Source organism: Mus musculus, chromosome 11, assembly GCF_000001635.26.
Source record: "Mus musculus strain C57BL/6J chromosome 11, GRCm38.p6 C57BL/6J".
Taxonomy (NCBI): domain Eukaryota; kingdom Metazoa; phylum Chordata; class Mammalia; order Rodentia; family Muridae; genus Mus; species Mus musculus.
This window is the reverse complement of record NC_000077.6, coordinates 78,583,441-78,606,857: the sequence shown is the minus strand read 5'-3', so window position 1 is coordinate 78,606,857 and position 23,417 is coordinate 78,583,441. Positions and strand designations below refer to the sequence as shown.

At 41.6% G+C, this 23,417-nt stretch overlaps 1 protein-coding gene and 1 pseudogene across 2 annotated transcripts in view; both read left to right on the top strand.

The window, feature by feature from the left end:
- The window catches only part of Nlk (nemo like kinase), a 130,428-nt gene that overhangs the window by 90,738 nt on the left and 16,273 nt on the right, over window positions 1-23,417 (top strand). For both annotated transcript variants that reach the window (XR_001779914.1, NM_008702.3), the window contains exons 4-6: window positions 15,869-15,975; window positions 17,468-17,553; window positions 19,780-19,989. Coding sequence is in view for 1 of the 2 variants with exons in the window: in NM_008702.3 (NP_032728.3) it covers window positions 15,869-15,975; window positions 17,468-17,553; window positions 19,780-19,989 (403 nt within the window). In the remaining variant the exon portion in view is untranslated. The remainder of the gene's footprint in view (window positions 1-15,868; window positions 15,976-17,467; window positions 17,554-19,779; window positions 19,990-23,417) is intronic.
- On the top strand, window positions 21,250-21,715 carry Gm11196 (predicted gene 11196; annotated as a pseudogene).

The window sequence follows — 23,417 nt, the reverse complement described above, 5'->3', positions numbered from 1 at the left end:
AAAGTAGTAGGGTCTGCGAAGGACATGGTATCTGATGGTGTTGACATGAATAAGTGGACTTCCTTTTTAAAAATATGTTTGTATGTATTCTGATCATATTTACCTACTAGTCCTCCCACCCCCACCTTCCCACTCCTAGAAATGTCCTCTAGGGTTTTGTTTTGTGTTGTTTTTTTAATGAGCCATACAGTCCAATTTGCTTATATAACATGTTTGCGGCCATCCATTGGAGTATAGTCTACCCATCAGAAGCCACACCCTTAAAAAAAACCTGCCGGCCTCCCAGCAGCCATCAACTGTGACTAGCTCCTCACTAGACTGGAAAGTTGACTGGCTTCCTTTTATTCAGGTGTCGTGCAGGCGGCAGTAGCTACTATGTGTTCGTGAGTGCCAGACTGACGTTCTGGAAGTAACAACCCTGCTCTGGATATGGTGAAGAAGGTGTTTAAGTTTTATCTTTTTAATTTTTAAGATTTCTTTTTTTAATTATATGTATGTGTCTATGTGTATGCCCATGGAGGCAACAAGAGACCTCCCACCCCGTCCCTGAAGCCCAACATAGGTGTTGGGAACAAAACTCAATCCTCTGGGATAGTAGAGAATGCTCTTGATCTCTGAGCTGGCTTTCTAGCCTCTGAGTTTTTGTTTGTTTGTTTTTAAATTATATGTATATGTATGATTGAGATACAGACAGACAGACATATGGGATATATTCATGTAAGTACAGGTGCCCATGGAGGCCAAAGAGGGCACTGCATCCCCTGGCATGGGAGTTATAGGTGCTGTAAACTGCCCAATATGGGTGCTTGAAATCTAGTCAGGTTCTCCGTAAGAGCAGTATCCACTGACCATCTCTCCAGTCCTACAGGGAATTTTATTAATTAATTAATTTTTGTTTTTTCAAGAGAAGGTTTCTCTCTCTAGCCCTGGCTGTCCTGGAACTCGCTCTGTAAACCAAGCTGGCCTCAAACTCACAGAGCCCCTTCTGCTTCTGCCTTCCAAGTTCTAGGATTAAAGGCATGTGCCACCGTACCCATCAATTTTCTTTTCACTGATTTATTTTTGTTTTATGTGCATTGATGTTTTGCCTGTATGTTTATCTATTGAGTGTGTTGGATCTCCTGGAGCTGGACTTAGAGACAGGTGTGCCTAGCAGGCATTTGCTGCTGAAAGGGGAGGAAGAAGTCTGTACTGAGGAACAACGATTCTTTAGCCACTCTCAAGCTCCAATCCTCTCCATGCTGACCCTAGCCCTCTTGACAAACTCTGTTGTGAGCCTTAAGGTTTCTATTGTAGATAAGCTTAGGACTGAAGGAGAGGCCAAAATAGAAGTCCCAGCCATAGGAACCCACGCCATCTCCCTATCGACACATGTCCCTGAAGTTAGGAGTGGTCGGGATTGACACCCTGCTGCACCCACATCAGTCCTGGGGAATAGAATGGTCACATAAGTCAATAGATGTTCCTCCTAGTCTGCAGATACTGCTGGGTCCTCCCCACTTGCTGGCCAGAGGGGAGTGGTTTGGTGCTGGGAGTCTTTATGCCTAAATAGAAGTGTGGGTGGTAAGTGTCCCCTGAAGAGCTCTGGAGCTATGGCAGGGCTGGAGGAGGAGTTGGGTAGGGTTTAGGGGTGGGGATGGAGCTTGAGAGTGGTAGTAGAGCTTCAGGTCAGAGAGTCGGGATTCTCTTAGCCCAGACTTCTTCCTCCCTTGCTGCTACAAATGGCCACTTGTAGCCTGATTTTGGCTATTTTGCTGATTTCTTCTTTTTTTTCCACCTTTTCCAACCCCCTAACACTAGATAGAAGAGAAGAAAGGATAGAGAACTGAGGTAACTTATCAGTAGACTTCCTCCTGCTGATTAGGGGCATTTTGTTCCTCAGGGCAAGTTTGATCTTTGCCATTCAGATATTTAATATCTTCTTTCTTCCTTGCACATGACTACTTAATAAACTGTGACCAGCAGAAACCAACCACCAACACCTCTGCCTCTCAGGCTCTTGAATGTATATACCCTCTGAAGAGTCCCCAGAATTCCAAATGTCACACAATTGCAGAAACTATCTGTACTGGCAAAACCACATCCCTGCTAGAGCACGAGGCAAATCATAGCTGCTATGGACAATCTGAAGCAGACTTATATCCTATATCTGGGATTAAAACAAAAATAGAATTCTCACTACATGTGTGAACTGCTATGTGGGTGCTGGAAAGTGTACCCTGGTCCTCTGGAAGAGCAGGCAGTGCTCTTAACTGCTAAGCGGCCATCTCTCCAACCACAGAGTAGAATTTTGTACAAGTAAGGTTTTTAATTGTTGGTCTGGGATGGTAGACGGCTCAGTGGTTAATAGCACTGTTGTTCTTCTAGATGATCCAGGTTTGAATCTGTAACTCCAGTCCCAGGGGGTCAATCCAACCCCAACTGCTGAGCACCTCACCAAGCATTCATGTGGTGCATGGGCCTACATGTAGGCAAAACATTTAAGGAAATTTTAGAGGTCTTAGCTCTTCATTTGGAATGGACTAGCTCAAGTACCTTGTGTTCCTTTTCCTTGAATTTATGGTTAATTCAACTCAGTAGCACTGCTAAACCATCTGCCCAGACAAGATCCTCCGTGGACCTTCCTGCTTTTTCATTACTTTCACCAACTTTCTCACTAAGTAGAGTTTTGGCATAAATTGCTCCTTCAGCCTGAAATCTCAAGAACTTCCTCCCTGTAACAATTGTCACATCTTCTTTAGGGCCTTTGCCAGCCCTTCCTGTCCGCATGAAGGTTACCCAGTCTTTGACAAAATCATAAGGTTATTTTTAAAAGGAGGCTGTTTAAAAGTTCTGACTCAGTTGGAATTTTTCCCTTCTCTCCTTTAAAGAGCGTCACTATAGTTGGAACAACTTATTCACACCATATCTTTGAAACACCTCTGTGCCAGGTGAAGTGGGGGATGGGAGAGCTTCACTCTAATCTTTTCACCTCTCCATTAAAATATAAATATATCTCTAAACCTCCCCAGCTGGTGCGAATGAAATGTACCAGCTCTGGACTTTAGAGGATCAGATCTACAAAGGCACACCTAATTTGAGCCTCTGAAAAGCCTGAGAACCCTATTATCATCTCCCAAACTGCTTAGCCTTCTGCTTAACCTTTGATTGTGAGCTGCCTGCCAGACTTAATTCAGGTGGGGGGGGGGGTCTTTAAGGAAACTCCTGGGACTGTATGTATTTGATCTATTCTGTCATGTCCCACTGTTGTGACTCCATTTCTATTTTTTTTAAGGTTGCTAGATACCAGGATGCATATGCTACGTGGAGACCTGGAGGTTTCAGAAGCCACTATAAATACATCAGACTCACCTTAATTGGAGGATATGGGGAATCAGTGGGGCGCTTAGCTACTTCACAGACCAGCTGTGTCTCCTGCTAGCAACTCGATTTGAGAGCAGTACCTCAGGAAACTTAATAGACCTAACACTAGCACAAGTCTGTATTTTATCAGCGTGCTCTTTATTTCTATGCTACTGGTTCTAATGCTTTGCTCTATGCATGTTGTTAAATATTAATACCCCCTGGATCACATAATTGGCCATAGGTTTAATGTTACATATCTAATTGGAACTCTTTTTCCTCTTACTGATACTTACTTAGAGGTGGCAAGAAAACCAGATGGTAGAAAATAGGATTAGGTTGTACTGGGCCTGGGAGTGAAAGCTACTTAGGAGGCAGAGGTAGAAACTTCAAGGCCTACATGGACTACAAAGTAAGTTCAAGGCCAGCTATTTTTATTGTGTTTTTCTACTCGTAGGGGAGGGGTGCTCACACAGAAGCTAAAGAACAACTTGCAGGAGTTGGTCCGTTGCCCTGGCATCAGGTGCCTTTGCCCACTGCACCACTTTGCCAGCTCAGGCTTTGGTTTTGGATGTGTACAGTGCTCAATTGCAAGATGCTAACCTGTAGCTGGTTGTTAGCACTGCGCCCATGACTACAAAACCTTTGTCAATGCCAGGAATTCACTTAGGAAGTTCCCTGAGCTCTCACAGAGATTAGCTGTTAGAGTTGTTCTCTTTTTTAGTTTTCAGTTTGTAGGAAACCAACTATATAGACCTACTTATTTTTTTAAGATCTTTTTATTTATATAAGTGTTCTATTTGTACTATTTGTCTTCATGACAGAAGAGGGCATCAGATCCATTATAGATAGTCGTGAACTAACTACCATGTGAGTGCTGGGAATTGAACCCAGGACTTCTAGAAGAACAACCAGTGCTCTTAACTGCTGAGCCATCTCTCTAGCCCACCTACTTCTTAAAGTGACTCATTCCTATAGAAAACTCTTTCTGGCACAAGATCTTTTTGTACATATGTGACTGAATCTAGAGGAATGTACCTATGGTAAACATAATGTTTTCCAGCACCAGAAGAGCTCACGTGAGGCTGCATTAATACACAAATCACACAAGCTAGAGAGATGGGCCATCTCAGTGGCTAAGAGTACCTACTATAGAGTGAATTCCAGGACAGCCAATGCTACACACAGAGAAATCTTGTCTTGAAAAACAAAACAAAATAAAAACAATAACAAAAAGAGTCCCTTTTGTTCTTTCAGAGGACTCAGGCTTAATTTGCACTATCTACTTAGTGGCTTATAACTATAAGTAACCCAGGTCCCAGGGGATCTGACACCCTCTTCTGGCCCCTGGCCACCAAGCATGAATGTAGTACACAAATAATACATGTGGGCAAAATATATTTACACATGAAAAATAAAATAATTAAAAAATAAGAATAAAAAGTGTACTGCAAGGCCAAAAGTAAGAAGATTGTGAGTGAACAGTCAGGAGTGGGCAGGTGTGTAACCTTAGAAGATCATGAGTGAGTAGTCAGGAGTGGGCACGTGTATAAGCTCAGCCGGAGGAAGGCTGAGACAGGCCAGCCTGCTCATAGGGTGAGACCTCTCTTCCTAAAGAATGAATTGTTCTTTCCTCCTTCAGCAATGATGCTCTTTTGAGATTGCCTGGTCTTTCATTTTGAAATCCCACTGGCTCAAAAGAACTATGTAGAACAGTTGTCAATTTTCTTTTTACTTATATTCTTCCCCTTCACCTATAGTCTTTTTCCCACTGAACCTTGACACACCTGGTAGAAGGAAAGAGGGAAGAATAGGAACACAGTCGTACATTTTTTTCAAACAGTCCTGAGTTCATATTTTAATCCCCTGCCCAGCTTGCTAACTTCTGACCTTGAGAAGGTTACTTGATGGCACTCCTTACTGGTGGATGAATTATGTATGTCCAACATCTGGCACAGCTCCTGGTACTAAGACTTAATAAACTCTACCCTTCCTCCTCCTTGTAAGGATGATAATGATGGCTGCCACCTCATTCCTTTCCCCTTTGTGCCAGACACTGTGTGATTCTCAACACAGTTGCTTAAATCCTGGCAAGAACCTCATCATGCCTATTTTATAAGCACAGGAAAGTTACATAACTTGCCTAATGTTACCAAGCTGGTAAATGACAGAGTCAAGATTGTAACCCTGATCATTTGGGATCTGCATCACAGCACCTTCCCACCAGCTAAGTCTGTTCAGCTTCTCATTTTCAAAAATCAGTTTTGAAGCCTTTTTCCCTTCTGAAGTGTAATTATTTTGTTCTTAGTTTGTCATGTGGGTTTGCTTCATTTTTTAACAAACAGGGTATAGTTGAAAACAAGGACTGGGCTCTGGCACCAGAGGTCTGTTTCGAGCTAGTGTGACCTCTGACTCATTCGTTTACCCTTCTAGACCCACTGCGTCTCTATGGAATGATTTTGAAGATAGGGCTAACTTCTCTGAGCTAGTGGGAATAGATAAAACAAAGTAAACTGAGGTGCAAAGCAAACTGTGAAGACTGTAGCAACTGTTCTCCCTTTTGGCCAATTCCCTTGTTGTCCTTGCCGTGTCATTCTTGTATGTATACAGTGCCAGTCTCTCCTCAGTCCCTTGAATGTTTGCTGTGCATGCCTCCATCCTCTTTCTCTGTCATTGAGCTAGCATGCTCTCTACACCCACTTGGTACCCAGTCAGTATTTATCAATGCTAATGATGATGGTTAAACAAAGATGCTCTTGGCATCAGTCCTGCGCCTCTGAAACTGCTTGAGTAATCATGACTTCCTAAAAACAGAAAAGTACCCAATCATCTTACTGTTAATAGAAGGTCAGAATTTGATGTCAGCGTTTGTTTCTGTGGTGATTGTGTTGCCTGTTTTCTGCAGGATTGTCTTTGACAGTTGGGGCAGTCAGGATTTCTGGCATGAAGCTGATTATCGTGAGTTCTTAAATTACTTCCTAAAGTAGATGTAACATTCTAGGGATGGGTTAAGTAAATATTGATCATAGTTCACATTTGTTTTAATTGAAGGAAGAGGTCAAGGGAGGCTTACTTACTGTTGAGGCTCTAGATTAATTTTCTAATCTTCTCATAATCTTTTCTATCAGAGTAAATTATCCAGACCTGTTTTTACTTCTGACACCCCTCCTCCTTCCTCTCCCACTCTGGCCCACTTCATTTCCTTGTCCCCAGAAGCTTCTCTGACCCTGTTTTGTCTCTGCTGCTGTGTTGCTGTCCTAAGCAGCCTTTGTGGCATTCTGGCAGGAAGTGGTGTTTCGTCACTGTCACCCACAGCTCCGCTGCTGACACTTAGTGTGCATTATTCTGGTTTTTTGTTGTTGTTTTTTTGAGACAGGGTTTCTCTGTGTAGCCGTGGCTGTTCTGGAACTCACTTTGTAGACCAGGCTGGCCTTGAACTCAGAAATCCGCCTGCCTCTGCCTCCCAAGTGCTGGGATTAAAGGCGTGCGCCACCACCGCCAGGCTAGTATGCATTATTCTAAAGAATGTCCTGTCATTGGGGTTGAGTTTATAGCTCCATTACAGGTGATCTGTTTACATGAATTTTTAAAAAGATTTATTTATTTATTATATGTAAGTACACTGTAGCTGTCTTCAGACACCCCAGAAGAGGGCGTCAGATCTCATTATGGATGGTTGTGAGCTACCATGTGGTTTCTGGGATTTGAACTCAGGACCTTAGGAAGAGCAATCAGTGCTCTTAACCACTGAGCTTACCTGATTTTTAAAGATCATTTGTACGTAATCGTGTGCATCCTTTTGTGTCTGGAGGAGCATATGCACATGGGTACTGTTGCTTTGAGGTCAGAAGACTTGAGTGGCAGATGCCCTGCAGCTGGAGATGGAGGGGTTTTCTAAAAATGATATGTAAATGTCTCTTGCAGAGAAATAGGAGCATGTAGCACTAATACCCTATATGTGACATTTCATTTGATAGAAAGTAAAGACTGATATTTGCTTACTCCTTTTTCTCTTTCCTCCTTTCTGTTTGTTGAATCCTGGAGATTGAGCCATGGCCTTGTATGTGCTCTTCTACAGAGCTGTTCCCCCAGCTCTCTTTATTTTGAGACAGTCTCACTGAGTTATACAGTCTGGGCTTGAGCTTACTCTGCAGCACAGGAAGGCCTCAAAATTGGGGTCCTGCTGCCTCAGCCCCCTGAGTAGCTCATGACATCACTGACAAACACCTCAAGCCCAAGAAGTTAGCTGTGGTAACCATCCTTCTCTGACTCCTGCCACTGCTGGGGACAGAACCCCAGGGCCTTAACACTGTCTAAGCAAGCACTGTGTTTCTAGAGGAAATCCCCAGCCCGCCTTTATTTATTTTATCATCTAATGACTTCCAAACTTACAGGAACTTTGACTTCTCATCAAAGGCTTGGCTTAGAGTTCAAATAATCTAATTTTTTTTTTCTGTTTTCCTGCTAAGGGCCAATAACACCCCCCCCCTATTTTACTGCAGCCCAAAAATTACCCTGGAATCCATTGTCTTTTTTAAAATATTTATTTATTATATGTGAGTACACTGTGGCTGTCTGTGCACTGTAACTGTCTTCAGACATACCAGAAGAGGGTATCAGATCTCATTAGAGATGGTTGTGAGCCACCATGTGGTTGCTGGGATTTAAACTCGGGACCTCTGGAAGAGCAGTCAGTGCTCTTAACCGATAAATCATCTCTCTGGCCCCACCTTGTCCTTTTTATACATACCATGTACTTATGTTGGGGGAAGAAAACACAGTCATTTTTATTTTCTCTCAAAAGTAATAGAGACTGTGAAGTGATCTGTGATTTATATGGATGGAGAGTTTATATGGATGGATTTGTGAATTTTTATAGTTGTAAAATTTGACTAACAGAACAAAATGAACAAGACTACAGGCAGTGGATGCTCAGGAGGTAGAAATAGGCAAAGAAATAGTAAAATAGACTTGTACCTGAGATACTTTTTAATTAATCAATTTAATTTAATTTTATGGGCATTGATGTTTTGCCTGCAAGTGTCTTTGTGAGGGTGTAGATCCCCGGAAACTGGTACAGACAGTTGTGAGCTGCCATGTGGGTGCTCAGAACTGAAGCTGGGAACCACCTGAAAGAGCAACCAGTGCTCTTAACCCCAGAGCCATCTTTCCAGACCTCCTGAGATACATTTTAACCTTTGTTCTTTTTCAATTACTAGCAGAAGGGTAGCATCATTTGATATATCAACTTGATTTTCTGCATGGGGGTGGGGGCATTTTTGGGTGCCCTCAGCTGGTGATCTTGGGTATGTAAGAAAACAGGCTGAGCAAGCCAGCATTTCTTCATAGCCTCTGCATCACTTCCCACATCCAGGTTCCTGCCCTGATCTCCCTGCAGGTTGGAGCTGTAGGATGTTCCCCACGTTGCTCATGGTCATGGTGTTATTTCATAGCAGTAGAAAGAAAACTATGGCATTTGCATACCATGGTGATGCTTGATTCACAGCACGAGGTCGAAGGTTTATAAAGCAAGTTCCAGTGGAGAAAGCATGGATTAGGAGTCAGGAAATCTCAGACCATGGGCTGAAGCAATGGCTCAGTAGTTTAGAACATATCCTGCTCTTCCAGAGGACTTGAGTTAAATTCCCAGCACCTTGTTCAGGAGGCTCTCCAAGCTCTGCAGGTACCTGCACTCATGTGGTCCAACCACCCCCACCACTCTGCATTCACAAATATGCAATAATAAAATAACTAATAGAAATGAATCTTTAAAAAAAAAAAAAAACTAGAAATGTAAGGTAGTCTTGGCTTTGTCCTGACTGGAAATGGGACCTCTGCTTATTAACATAAACTCTCTAGCCTAGTTTTGAATGTTGTTAAAGTAACATCCTCTGGTAACCAATATTTGAGAAAGCAGTAAAGAAACTTGAAATGGTAATTTTCAAAAAAGAAATCAACTTCTTAAAGCAACACAGAGACACTGTTTGTTTGTCTTGAGCACCGGAAGCCTGAGAACTGTGGTGCCTGCTCCCAACCCCAATTGTCATTATTCATTTGCATCCTTCGTTTTTCTGAAGCAAATCAGTACATTTTGAAATTCATATTTCATGGAGCTACTTAACTAATTGCTGCAATCAGCAGCAATTTATTTTATAGCAGGGCTGTTCAAATCACTCTGAGGTTGGCACACCATGCACAGTGTGTTTTTAATGATCTTATTTTTAATGACAAGTTTTTAATCTAGGAAATGGTTAATCTGCTAATATTCTCCTAGAAGCCTAAGCACTGGTTCTATAGGTCATCTTTATCCAATGATAACTTTAAAGACCATCACAAAGTCATTGACCCAGTAGGTACACCAGCTGTTAGAGAGGCTGTCCCATTTAGAAGGACCAAGAGAGGGTAAGAGTACCCTGTTTTTACTCTTGTGTGGAGACCCTCATTAAATTACTCAAACAATAATCAGATAGATGATGTTCAAGTTAATGGCACCTCTGAGGCCCTGTCAAGAGAGCTTTATTTAATGTGCAACAGACCTGGAGTGATGCAGGTGCCTTTTCAGGCCCTCATTTAATTTAAGCTGCTTTAGTTGGCATGGCAACTAGTTTAGACATCTGGGAAACATTATGCTGGGGATTGAGACTTGAGAGGATTTTGCTAGAGCAAAGCAGAAACCTTATAATGCAGTATGTATTACCTCTGGGTTTCTGCAGATACAGTGCTTGATTTTCAAATTTGGGAATTGTGTTTTCTGAGAAAATTTTAAATGTCCTGGTGGTTGGATTGTTTGTGTGATTATTTTTATTTTTATGCTCCATTCATGGGCTAAAGATGTGTTTCTCTTTATACTGTGCTAAACTTAAAGCATGAAAAACCTCAACTTCCTGCTGTTTTAATAATTTTTTTAAAACCTCATATCTTAAACTTTTCAATGTTGCATGTTCAGAACCAATTAAAGGGAGTGAGGATGTCTCTTCACAGAGGTGAGCGAAGAGCAGAGAGGTTGGCAGGTCTATTATTTTGCCTGCACGTCTGGCTTAGCTAGAACTTTCACCCAGTCTATCATCCTCTTAGGAACAAGACATGAACAAAGTAAGTAATAAGCATTCATTTTAACTTCTCTGTAAGCGCTTTCCTAGAAGTCTGGCTGGAAGGGTCTTCAAGTCCCAGGGTCCTGAAGACAGTGACAGAGCGATATAGCTACTTGGATTTAGCAGAAGAAATGCCTGATGCTTTCGTTTTGTGAGGACATGTGCACATGAATTTGTTTAGTTAGTTTGGAACACCCAGCTTGTTTCAAGTCATCCTCTATTTAGTGGTATTTAATTTTTGTCAATATTGCAGCTCAGGTGTGAACTTCATCTTGTCTTGGTGTCTGTAATGCTATATAAGTTTCATTTTTTTCAGGAAGGTTTTGTATTGTTTTTGGTTTTTTTGGTTGGTTGGTTTTGGTTTCTTGTTCTACTACTGCTGCTACTGCTGCTACTGCTGCTGCTACTACTACTACTACTTCTGAAAGGAACATTTAGTTACAAAGTATCTGTTGCGGCCAGATAACAGCAGGTAAGAGTGCTTCCTGCTCTCAGAGCTTACTGAGATTCAGTTTATAGCACCCACATCTGATAATTTACAACGGCCACTTTCTTGAAAATGCAGTCACCCTTAGTAGAAAGCACACAGTGCCCTTCCAAATGATCTCTGTGGCTGGCTCTTGTACCTGTTTGTTCCTTCCTCAGTTTAAGGTAGATTCACCAAGTGCTAGTTGCCCTTCTGCTCACTGGCACACCAGCTGTCACACTAACACTGAAGTTTCTGGTGTCCCAGCTGGGCTGCCAGTCCTGTAGTATGGAAGGCAAGAAAAGAACACTGAGTGCTGGGGAAGAGAGCTATAGGTAAAGTCGGTAGACAGGACAAACATCCCACAAAGATAAGTGCTTCAGTGTGTCCTTTCTTTAGGACTTGTTTTCTTGGAATAAAGCCTCAGCATGACAACTGTCCTACTCCCTTGGGGCACTACAAAGATGTACTGAAAACAGCATAGCTTATAAGCAGCAGAAATTTGTTCTGGAGATGGCAAGTTCAGTGTTGAGACACCTGATGGATTTGGTGCCTGTCAAAGGCCTTCACTAACCTGCAACAGTGGGACTGTGCAGCTAACGAGCTCCCCAAGGCCTCTTTATGGGGAACTAATCCCATGCATGAGGGCTCTGCCCTAATCACCTCCCAAAGGCCCTCCCTCCCAGTATCCTGTAGTTAGGATTTCAGCATGAGAGACTTGGGAACACCAACATCCAAATCCATGGAACACAATAATGGCATCTGTGCAGGTTCTTCTGTTTCACTTGGTTTTCCTCTATGTAATGTTCCTTTACTTGGTCTCTGAAACTTAGAGAGCCAACACAACTCAAGGATTGAAGCCAGGAGCATGCACTTGTAATCCCAGCACTAAGAAGCCTGAAGCAAGATGAAAGTTGGAGGAAGCCTTGACTACATGCATATAGTGAGACCTAGTCTCAAAAATTCTGCGTGTATGCCAGCCTAACTTGGTGAAAATTGTAGTGTTTTTCTATTTCTGTCCTGTGATTAGTATTTCTTAGGGAAAAAATTAGTATATTCAGAAGGGTTAATATCCTTCATTATGGAAGTCAGGTTTACAAGTGAAAATGCATTCCAGTAGAAAACACAGCAAAGGGGTAGAGCATGTGACTCAGCTGTAGGAATGCTTGTCTGCTATCTTAGGGTGAAACAACAGGACCAGAAACAAGCTGTTCTGATGTCACTGTTCATGATGTCATAACATGAACTCAAACAGGCAAGGAACCTGGAGGCAGGAACAGATGCAGTAGGCGGAGTGCTGCTTACTGGCTTGGTCCCCATGGCCTGCTCAGCCTGGTTTCTTATAGAACTCAATACCACCAGTGTAAGCTGCCCCCATGCACCATGGTATGGGTTCTCCCATATAGTTACTAATTAAGAAAACGCCCTACAGGCTGGCTTGGCAGCATCCCAGTCTTACATTTTCTCAGTTGAGGCTCCCTCTTATCAGAAGCTTGTGTCAAGTTGATATAAAGCAGCTAGCACACTAGCATGTCTAAGCCCCTAGGTTGCATCCCATGAACAAGGCGTGGTACTCATCTGTAATTCCAGCACTAAGGAAGTGTCAGCAAGAAGAACAGGAGTGCTTATTATAAGTAAGAGGATCTGAGTTCTGGGGCCGAGAACCCAAGGTGACCGTCGACTGTGGAACACGGTCAGCCTTTGTTAGGTGAAATCCTGTGAGAAAAGAAAGATGGACAAGATTGGCTCTCACTACCATGTTCTTGTCTCTGGCTCCTGCTCACACCTAACAGGTGCTCAGTAAACTTGTCAGTGGTCTTCAGCCTGAAACTGTCTGTCATCCCTTACTACAGCTATCCTAAAATGTTAGTAAGTGATTAAACGTTCAGACTTCAAAAGCGGAATCCTTAGCTGACTGTAATGAGAATGGAAAACAGGTAGATTCTTAGAGGATGTTTTAAAAGGCTAAGAATTGGAGGCACCAGGTGTCTCCTCAGAAAGCAGGGGTGCAGATGAACCACAGAGGACTGATGACACGCCTGGGAGGAAGCAGCAAGGCACTGCATCATCCTGCAGCCTGCAAGAGAGTACAGGGCTGTTTTCCTGAACACAGCATGCTCATCCATGACGTCTCGTCTCGGACTCCTCGCCTCACTCACACAGTCTGTGTTTCTAGTAGCGCTCTTTTCTGGGAAGATGCGTTCACCCGAGAGGATCCACACTTAACTGATATGCCTTTGGATAGTGGTAACATAAAGCTTCAGGAGAGACGCATGACACAATTAAAAGAGGAATATTAAATAAGCATTTAATATTAAAGATTTGAATAGCATGAGAAATTGCTCACTACATTTTAAACCTAAAATGTCCTATAATTGTACTTCGAAAAATCAATCCGATTTACATAAAGCTGTATATAATGTTTGTTTCAAGGTTGTTTAAAATTAAAAAAAAATCTTAGACTTTCAACAAGATGGATTAATTAAATGAAAATTCTGGAAATGAGTGCAGTAGCATAAACCTGTACTCCCGTTACTTAGAAGGTAGAGGGAGGATAAGAAATATAAGGCCATCTGCTGCATACTGGATCCAAGGCCAGCCTGAGCTACATGAGACTTGTCCCTTTTTTTTTTTTTTTTTAAGTATAAAAGCAAGTTTATTTGGGGGGGGGGGGCAACTCTTGGGCTGGTTCACTGATCCTAAGGAATGGATCCAGGAAAATCGCCATGCAGACTGAGAGACAAGGTGGGGGCAGGAGGGGTGTGGCAGAAATAGGAAATGAGAGAGAAAGGCTCTTAAAAGAAAAACTGACTTAGCTCAAAGAGGCAGGGTCCTGGGTAGGTCTTATCTTTTATTTACTTACTTTTTTTTTTAACAACCTTTTTTATTTTGCTTTGCTTTTGTTTTTCAGGAGAAAAAAAATTCTTGAAAACTTCAAAAATACCAAAAGTAAAGATAAAAACATAATTCTTAGATTGTTCAGCTTCAACAAATAATCATTTTTTTCCCAGACTTCTCTATTCTTACCCCCAACCCCTTGGAGGGAGCTGGAGTGTTTTAAAATAGATTCCAAGAATCACATTGCTTAACTTATAAATGCTTAACTATGTGTTTCTGCTAAGTACCTCATCAGAACATAATGAGTGTGGCATTGTAGCATCTGACAACATCAGTTTACTCCTCCTACAGTCCTCGATTGCCTCCAACGTCTCTCTTTGAAGCAGGTTTCCACATATTTGTACTTGGTTAAGTCACTTGCTCCTCTTCTATCCCAAGCATTCCTTCCTGCCTTCCCTCAATTCACTTTTCCAGGAGGCAGGTAAGAGAGCGTATGTTAGTTAGGCTACATGACGGTGCTGGGTCTCTGGGAAGGGGAGTAGGGCTTGGTTAGTGTGTGATCGTCAAGAGTGACCAGTGCCAATTAATCCCACCATTCTGGAAGCAGAGACAAGCAGATCTCTTTGAGTTCAAAGCCAGCCGGAGCTACACAGACTCTGTCTTTAAAAGACAAAACAAAACAAAACATTTTTTTAAGCCATAACTGCTCACTGCCTCCTACCTGGGCAGCACTGGGGATGGGGGTGTCCCCAGCCTGTTTGCAGCCCTCTCTGCTTAACCTCTCTGGTTATTTAGAGCGCTTGAGTTCTCTAACAGAAACCTTAAACATTATTTTGTAAACAATAAATTAAATGGCAATATAGACATAAAAACAAAACATTGTGTGCTGGCTGCTGTGTTTTAGGGATCTAGAGCTATATTATTCAGAGAGACAGCAGCATGCTTGATGAGAAGAGGTCTAATGGTAGCTAAGCTCTGAAGATAAAGCCAGCAGGGCTTTCCCATGGAAAGATGGAGAGAACTAGCAAAGATGACTAAAGGTTTGTGATTGGTGGTGTGAAAGGAAAGGAGTGTCTGGACTTGAGTATTCCAGAGGGTGAATGTGCAGAAGGAAAGGGCTGAGGACCAAGCCTGGGATGTTCCTGCATCCAGAGGGGAGGAAAGGAGAAGGGACAGAAGAGCCAGAAATACCAACCAGTGAGAGAGCAGAAAGCCTCCCAAGTGTCCCGTATCCCTACTCCCCCACCCCCACCCCACCCCCACACACATCTGAAAGCAGCAGTTTTCAACCATGTACTACAGGTTAGCACAGATTCTACCCTGCTTCTGTCCTGTCTTTTCCTGATCACTTTAAAAGCTGTGAATTGAAGATTACCTAAAGAAACATTCCAGTTAAATCATGACGTCGTGCAAACTTTTAATGAGTTTTTAACCCCAACCAGGACAAAGCATGTCTATTATTCTAATATAAATATAGCAAAAAGGGGGGGATTTCTTAATTTCTGTAACATTTAAGTGTCTTGTAAAAATTCTGAATTCCACCTTCCCATGGCTATCCAGTCTCCAGCTTTTTGTCATTTGAACAAAGTACCAGGTTTTCATAAACATGCAGAATTAACCAAATGGAAGGTTACATTGCTCTGATGGGGGGAGTCTTGGATTTGAATTACCCATTGCATGTGCTTTGGGCAGTACCATGCTTAATAAAGTAACACAGCTGCCGTTGATGGATGGATTGTGAACTTTTTTGCTGGTGGTTTAAAATGGACCACTTTTAAAATTTAAAGGGCATTCCCATTATTAGCCAAAACCTTGAGACTAACAGATCTTTACACTTTGCCTTGGCCTGATTATTGTTTAAAAGTATTTACTTTTAATTTTCTCTTGTGTAATAATTGTAAGGAGATCATTTGGTTGCTTACTTCAGTTCTTAAACTTGTACATCCTTTTAAATTTAGGCACTGTTTAATCCTGTAGTCAATGGAATTCTCATCTTTATTGGCCTGTCTAGAAGCTAGCTGTCTTCAAACTTCCCAGCCTTAAGAATGGATGTTACCCTTTAAATCTGATGATGACAATGAGGGGGTTGGGGGTCAGTTCTCTGGCATCTCCTTAACTTAACAATATGAAGATATGTTGTCACAGAATTGATGCAGAGTGATCTACATAAAATTATCGTCTCTCCTCAGCCACTCAGCTCGGATCATGTCAAAGTTTTTCTTTATCAGATTTTGCGAGGTAAGATTTCCATTTATCAAGGAAGACAGTGTGGTGGTATAAATGAGACATTCTGTTCTTTGTTTGAACTTTATCCTGGCATCCAAGCCTTCTTCCCCAAAGACATTTTTGTTTTAACCAAAATTGTTTTGATGTTTTTGTGTTTGCTGTTAAGTGGTGTGGGGGTTAGAAGTGCTAGGTATTAAACTCAAATCCTTGAGCATGCTAGCCATATTCCTGTCAACAAGAGGCTTTTAAGGTGGCCTTGTATTTCTTATTTTTATTTTCATCAGGGCAGAGAAGGCAGGCAAGTAGATTTATCTAGGAAGGCAGGTAACCAACAGTTTGTCACAAATCCCACTGGCTGCCTTTAGCTCTTCACAGAGTATGCATCAGATAACTAAAAAGTGACTGTTCTCAATGGAAGACATCCATCCTTCAAGCCAATTACTGGTGGGGTTGTCTGAGCGATGCCTTCCATAGCCAAGTCCCACTCAACTCACCATGACCCTTAAAGCCCAAAGCAGATGGAGAAGCCAGTGGACATGGCCGCTAAGTAACTTCTGACTGCCCATAAGAGCACAGGCTTGGCTGAAAAGCAAATGACTGGTTCCTCCTCTAGCCATCAGCTGTGTACACAGTTCTACGGTGACAAATGGAGAATTACTTAAAACTGAAACCACTTTCTTGTCTGGTGAAATACATTTTTCCCAATATTCATAGAATTATATTCTAGAAAGAAATAGAAAATCAAGGTCTTCTAAGCAATATTACAACAACAAAAAAGTTCACCTGTGATAAATCTGTAGATATTCTGTAGGGGGAAATGGGAAAAATTCTTGGTCTGTCTACAGTTGTAGAGAATACATTTTACTACATTTTATTTCAAAAAGGAATCAGTGTAAGATTGTAACTTACACTGCTACTGAAGACCAACCAGTCTTTTAAGATGTCAAATTATTTTGAGATGATTAAGTGCCCTCCTGGTTGTCAGTAGTGGCTAGTGCTACTGACAGATCTGGGCAGGTCCCTGCATTTTGTCCTGTCACTGAAATGCTTATCCTAAGAAAGGCCTCCTGTAGGTTAATGGAGACTTCTGTGTTGGAGCAGGTTCAGAGTCACAGGTTGGGAGTATCAATAGCAGAACTCGATCCAGTAGCCACGCTGAGGAGCAGGTCAGATATTGGCATGTCCAGCTTTAACTGTAGGGCCTGACAGACTTACCTGTGCTTCAAGCCATGTAATCTTTTAAATTATAGACATTGTCTCTGGCATGTGCAAACTGTGTGACATTTTACTGCAAGAAAATTACAGTGCTTTGAAAGGGACTAAGCCAAGCTTTTAGTAGTATTCTTTAGTTTTTGTTTAGGGAGTGATTTTAAATCTTTTTAGTTTGTTTCTGTTTAAGGTGTGTGGTTTTTTTTTTTTTTTTTTTTTTTTGGTGATCACTGGTTAAGTAAAAGGAATTAAATATCTGCAATTAAAATTGTGTTTGTTTGTTTGTTTGTTTCAGGTTTGAAATATCTCCATTCAGCTGGCATTTTGCATCGAGACATTAAGCCAGGGAACCTCCTTGTGAACAGCAATTGTGTTCTAAAGGTAGCTTTTCAGTTATTTAATATCCGGGAAAAATAAAATGTCCGGCTCAAGAGCAACTTTTCCCTACTTCATGGGAAGTATAGAAAGCAGTTTTCTTCAGCCCCATCTCTCATCGGGGCCATTGGAACTAGTTTGTGGTCCTGGCTCTTTTTTTTGCCCCAGAATCTTCTCCCATGTTCCTTCTTCATGTTTGAGTCTTTCTTTCTGCCAGATCAAGGCTTGTGATTTATAACTTTATCTATCTATCTATCTATCTATCTATCTATCTATCTATCTATCTATCTATCTATCTATCTTAGAGAAGAGGTCTCACTATGTAGCCCTGGCAGGTCTGAAATTCACCATGTAAATCAACCTTCAAGGGAAATTTTATGTTGATTCTGTCATGGCTGTTATATTAATTAGCTGAAGTCCATTGTCCAGATCATCTTTAGTGCTCTGGTAACTTGTAGCTGTAGAATAGGGAACTGAAGGAAAATGTCCTTTCTGAGTGTCCATCCTCATGAAGCCCTCTTCTGTTGACTGGATTGATGTAGCTTACACCAGCCTGTTCTATAAAGTGAGTTCCAGGACAGCCAGGACTATACAGAGAAACCCTGTCTCAAAAAAAAAAGGAAGAAAAATAGAAGATGGCATTTGTGCCAAGCCGAACAAAATATGCCTCTTTTATTCTAATTTCTTCCATGAGTCCATCCTGGAAATGGCTTAGTTAAGCTGAAGTATGCGCTGAGCTATGTTTGGAGCTCATTGGTTTTGATTTTTGTTTAATTATTGGTTTAGAATAGGCTAAAGTATTTGTTTTCCTGTTGCTGGGCATTGAACCCAGGCCCTTGCACATAAAGGCAAGTGCTCTTCTACTGAGCCACATTTCCAGCCTGGAGAGAAAAAAAGAATAATTTTAAAGGGAGCAGATCATAATGATCTGTAACTCTAGTCCCGGGGGCTCTGATACCTTCTTCTGGCCTCTGTGGACACCAGGCACACGTGTGGTGGACAGATATACATACAAGCAAAATTTTGATGTGCATAAAATAATACAAAATTTAAAAGATGCATAATTTTATATAGAAACATTGAAGCTAGAATTTCTTTTATCCAAATAAGACCATGTTTTTATAGTGATAGGAATATCCTATGCCTATATCACTTAAGACTTTTTAACGTTCAGTAGTAGCCTAGCAAGGTTTTGATCATGTATGTGTAATGAGATTTCTTTATTGCTGCTACTGTTTTTCCAGGTATAAATGTGTTTGTCTAGCTGAGTCTCCTAGTTTTATTTTCATTATTATGATATAATAAAGACTATAACAGGGGCTGAAGAGATGGCTCAGTATTTAAAAGCACTGACTGCTCTTCCAGAGGTCCTGAGTTCAATTCCCACCAACCACATGGTGGCTTACAATCATTTGTAATGGGATCTGATGCCATCTTCTGGTGTGTCTGAAGATAGCAACAATGTACTCATATACATAAAATAAATAAATTTTGTTTTGTTTTGTTTTGAGACAGGGTTTCTCTGTATAGCCTTGGCTGTCCTGGAACTCACTTTGTAGACCAGGCTGGCCTCAAACTCAGAAATCCACCTGCCTCTGCCTCCCAAGTGCTGGGATTAAAGGCGTGTGCCACCACTGCCCAACAATAACTACATCTTAAAAAAAGAAAATATATATTTTTTAAATTTAAAATAAAATTTTAAAAAAGACTGTGACAAAGAACTTGGGAGATGGGGTTTATTTGGCTTTGCATGTCCAGGGTCACAGTCTCTTAAGGGACACCAAGTCAGAGTCTCCAGGTAGGAACTGAAGCAGAAGCCTTGGAGGAGTGCTGGCTGGCTTGCTCTTCCTGGCTTGCTCAGCCTGCTTTTTTTTAAACCAACCAGAGCCACCTGCTCAGGGATGGTATGGCCCTCAGTGGGCTACACCCTTCCACATCTGTCATCAACACACACAAAGCCCATAGGCCAATCTTACAGGAGTATTTCCTCAACTGAGTTTTCCCTATTCTCCAATATGTCTATGTTTGTCAGGTTGACAAAAACCTAAGCAAACACTGGGCATGGCATGGTGGCACATGCCTGTGATCCTAGCTCTTTGGAAGTACACGAGAGGCTCAGGTGTTGAAGGTCATCCTCAGCTATACAGCAGTTTTAAAACTACACTGTCTCCAAGGTAAACAGAAGAAGGTAGGTGTCTATTTGATAATGTCTTAACTGTCCTTTCTACTTAGATTTGTGATTTTGGATTGGCCAGAGTGGAGGAATTGGATGAATCCCGTCATATGACTCAGGAAGTAGTTACTCAGTATTACCGGGCTCCGGAGATCCTGATGGGCAGCCGTCATTACAGCAATGCTATCGACATCTGGTCTGTCGGGTGCATCTTTGCAGAGCTACTGGGCCGAAGAATATTGTTTCAGGCGCAGAGTCCCATTCAGCAGGTGTGACTTTGCTTTACGGCTCTATTTGCTTTTCACTCAGCTATAGATGTGACGGCAAAGCCATCTAGCATGCATCTTGAGTTTATTCATTGTACTGTCTTAATTGAGTTTTAGCAAATTCAAGTTCACTCAAGAGCCAGAAAGTTATAAAGTTGGAGATTGCAGAGGTTCATTCTGCAAGTTAGGAGCCTATTAGAGAAAGCGTTGACTTGATTACATGCACTGGTGCATAGCAGCAGACTTCGCTCTACAATTGCATGGATATAGTTTTGAGTTGTCAGAGGACATCTGTTTCTTCCAGCTGAGTAGCTATGACTTTAAAATGTTTTGATGACTTAGCATACTTCTCCTTTGTGTGTAGACTATATACTTTTTGTGTTGATTTCTTCAAATCTGAACATTTAGAAAAATTCTTATCTTTATTATTGGGCTAAAGTATTTAGATATGGTAAAGAACACCAGAAGATAATTAAAATAGAGTTTCAAGAAATCATTTGGGGGCTGGCCCTAAATTCAATTCCCAGCAACCACATGATGGCTCACAACCATCTATAAAGGGATCTGATGCCCCCTTCAGGCAGGTGGATGTATATGTAGCAGACTACTCAGACAATAAATAAATTTTTTTAGAAATCATTTGAAGCCAGCTATTCTGGCACACACCTTTAATCCTAGCACTCCTGAGGCAGAGGCCATTAGGATTTCTGTGAATTCTAGGCCATTCTAATCTACATATCAAGTTCCAAAGTTTCAGGAACTCTAGAACTATAGTAAAACCCTGCCTCAAATAAAAAGAGGATAAGGTGGAATTAAAGGTTCACACCTTTAATTCCAACACTTGAAAGGAAGAGGCAAGCACATCTCTGAGTATGGGGCCAGCCTAGTTTACAAAATGAACAGCCAGGACGACACAGAGAAACCCTGTCTCCAAAAAAAGAGAGAGAGAGAGAGAGAGAGAGAGAGAGAGAGAGAGAGAGAGAGAGAGAAAAGAAAAGAAAGGAAGGAAGAGGAGGAAGAAGGAGAAAGGGGTTGGGAGAGCTGCAGCGATGGAGATAGCTTATTAGTGTTAATACGACTTGCTATTCTTCCAGAAGACCTGAATTTGGTTTCTAGCATCCATGTCTGATGGTTCATAGTTGCCTATGACTTAAGCTCTGAGGAATCTAACTGCACTGACCTTAAGGAGTCTTGCATTCAAGTGCACACACACAGACTACACACAGACAGTTAAAAATAATTTTTAGGTGGGGCCTGAGGGGTCCTTTTGCTAGCACCAGAACAGTTGCTGGAGAGTTCAACCGCCAGCTTAAAAGATGCCACCGAAGGGGAAAAGTAGTTCTGGAAAAGGAGGGAAAGGAGGTGCAGCCTCTGGGAGTGACAGTGCTGACAAGAAGTCTCAGGGTCCTAAAGGTGGTGGCAATGCAGTAAAGGTCAGACACAGTCTGTGTGAAAAACATGGGAAAATCATGGAAGCCATGGAAAAGTTAAAGTCTGGGATGAGATTCAGTGAAGTGGCCACACAATATAGTGAAGATAAAGCCAGACAAGGGGTGACTTGGGTTGGATGACCAGAGGATCCATGGTGGGGCCATTTCAAGAAGCAGCGTTTGCCTTGCCTGTAAGTGGGATGGATAAGCCTGTGTTTACAGACCCACCAGTTAAGACAAAATTTGGATATCATATTATTATGGTTGAAGGGAGAAAATAAAATCACATGAAAGACTGAAAAAATAATAATAATTTTTAGGTTTAAAAACAAAGTGAGCATTGGTGGCATATGCCTTGAGTCCTTGTACTTGGGAGGCAGAGGCAGTGGATCTTTATGAGTTTGAAGCTAACCTGGTCTACATAAAAATGTCCAGGAAGGATAGCCAGGGCTGTATAGTGAAACCATATATTTTTTTTCTCCATAAAATATACTTTTTATTTTTTTTTTTAAGGTGGCATCTTAGTGTTAAGAGCACTGATTGCAGCTATGTGACAATTGACAACTGTCCAAGGGAGTTCTGACACTCTCTTCTGGTCTTCAGGCAGTACACTGACTGCATGCACTTGTTGCACAGACATACATGCAGACAAAAATACTCATAAAAATAACTCTTAGAATAACTTTTAGATAATAAGTTTTAGAGAAAAAAAACATGTGGAGCTAAGTGTGGTATCTCAGCACTTGAGAAAGTAGGGGATCTTTGTAACAGGTTCTAACAAAGTCTACAAGTCTGAGCTTTCCAGCTTTACATAACCACTAGGAACTCATCTATTTATCATCAGTGTGGGGTAATAATTGTCACAGGAAACATGTTTTATATGGAGATAGTCTAACTTCTATGTGGATGTAGTTATTTTCGCTTGCATTTTCTGTCTTTGAGAAATGAGTGAGCTGGCACTGAACTGCAGCAGACTCTCTCAAAGTGTTCCTCTTCCATAGATCGGTCCCGTGTTAGTCTACAGGTGTCCACTGAGTACTCAAGTTCTTCTGCTTTCAGGGTGGTTGTTAGAGCCCTGACAGTGTCTTAGCCACACTTCCCTCAGAAAGGGTCCAGAGATCTGAACCTCAGGGGAAAGCCAGTTTCTCAGGCGCTCCCATCACTGGAACACCAGTGCTGAGAGCTGCCCCGTAGTTAGATAAGGCCAGGAAGTGGTGTCCTCTGAGCATGAATTTCCCATCCTAGGGAGATCCAAATGAAATGTTGCTGTTAATTAGGTTATAGAGTCAGAACAGTTTGAGCACCAAAAAATTGGTGAAGTGGTTTGCTACCTACAAAGACTTGTTCATAGGAAGACCATTCTATCAGTCTCCTTATCATGCCCAGCTCGATAAATGTGGCCTCATGTGGCATCATGGATTTCTAAGTTCCACAGTTTTCTGTCAGTGTAAGAGATTTCTAGAATGTAAAAGATATGTGCTGGTCTAAACACTGAGTGCTTACCTTTTATTTCAAGAGTGAATGCTTTGGGTATTTATTGCACTACATGTATCTGATGTGTAGATTAGCCCCTTGAAGAGCTTGGATCCATTTGAAGCATTAAAATTGATTCGTTTACTGTTTGAAAAGAATAGTCTTTAGACACTACCTGCAAGATTATAAATGCTGTGGTTTTGAAGCAGTGGGGTCTAGAGATGTAACGCCAGAGTTACTCTAGTGTAAGAGCTCTATGATCTCCGTGAAATGGAGCCCAACTGGCCATAAACTCACAATCCCGTCTTAGCCTCCTAAGTGGTAGAATAACAGGTATGTACCACCTAACCTGATTTTTAAAAAAAATAGGCCAGAAAGTAAAAGAAAGAGTTCTTATCAGAGCTTCCTTGAAGATGTTGTAGTTGTTCTAAGGTTAAAAAAAAAAAAAGTGGCATTCATTTTCATTTCTAAGGCTGCAACTTAAGTCTAATGAAAACGCCATTCTGTGATCTCCTGTCAACCTGTATT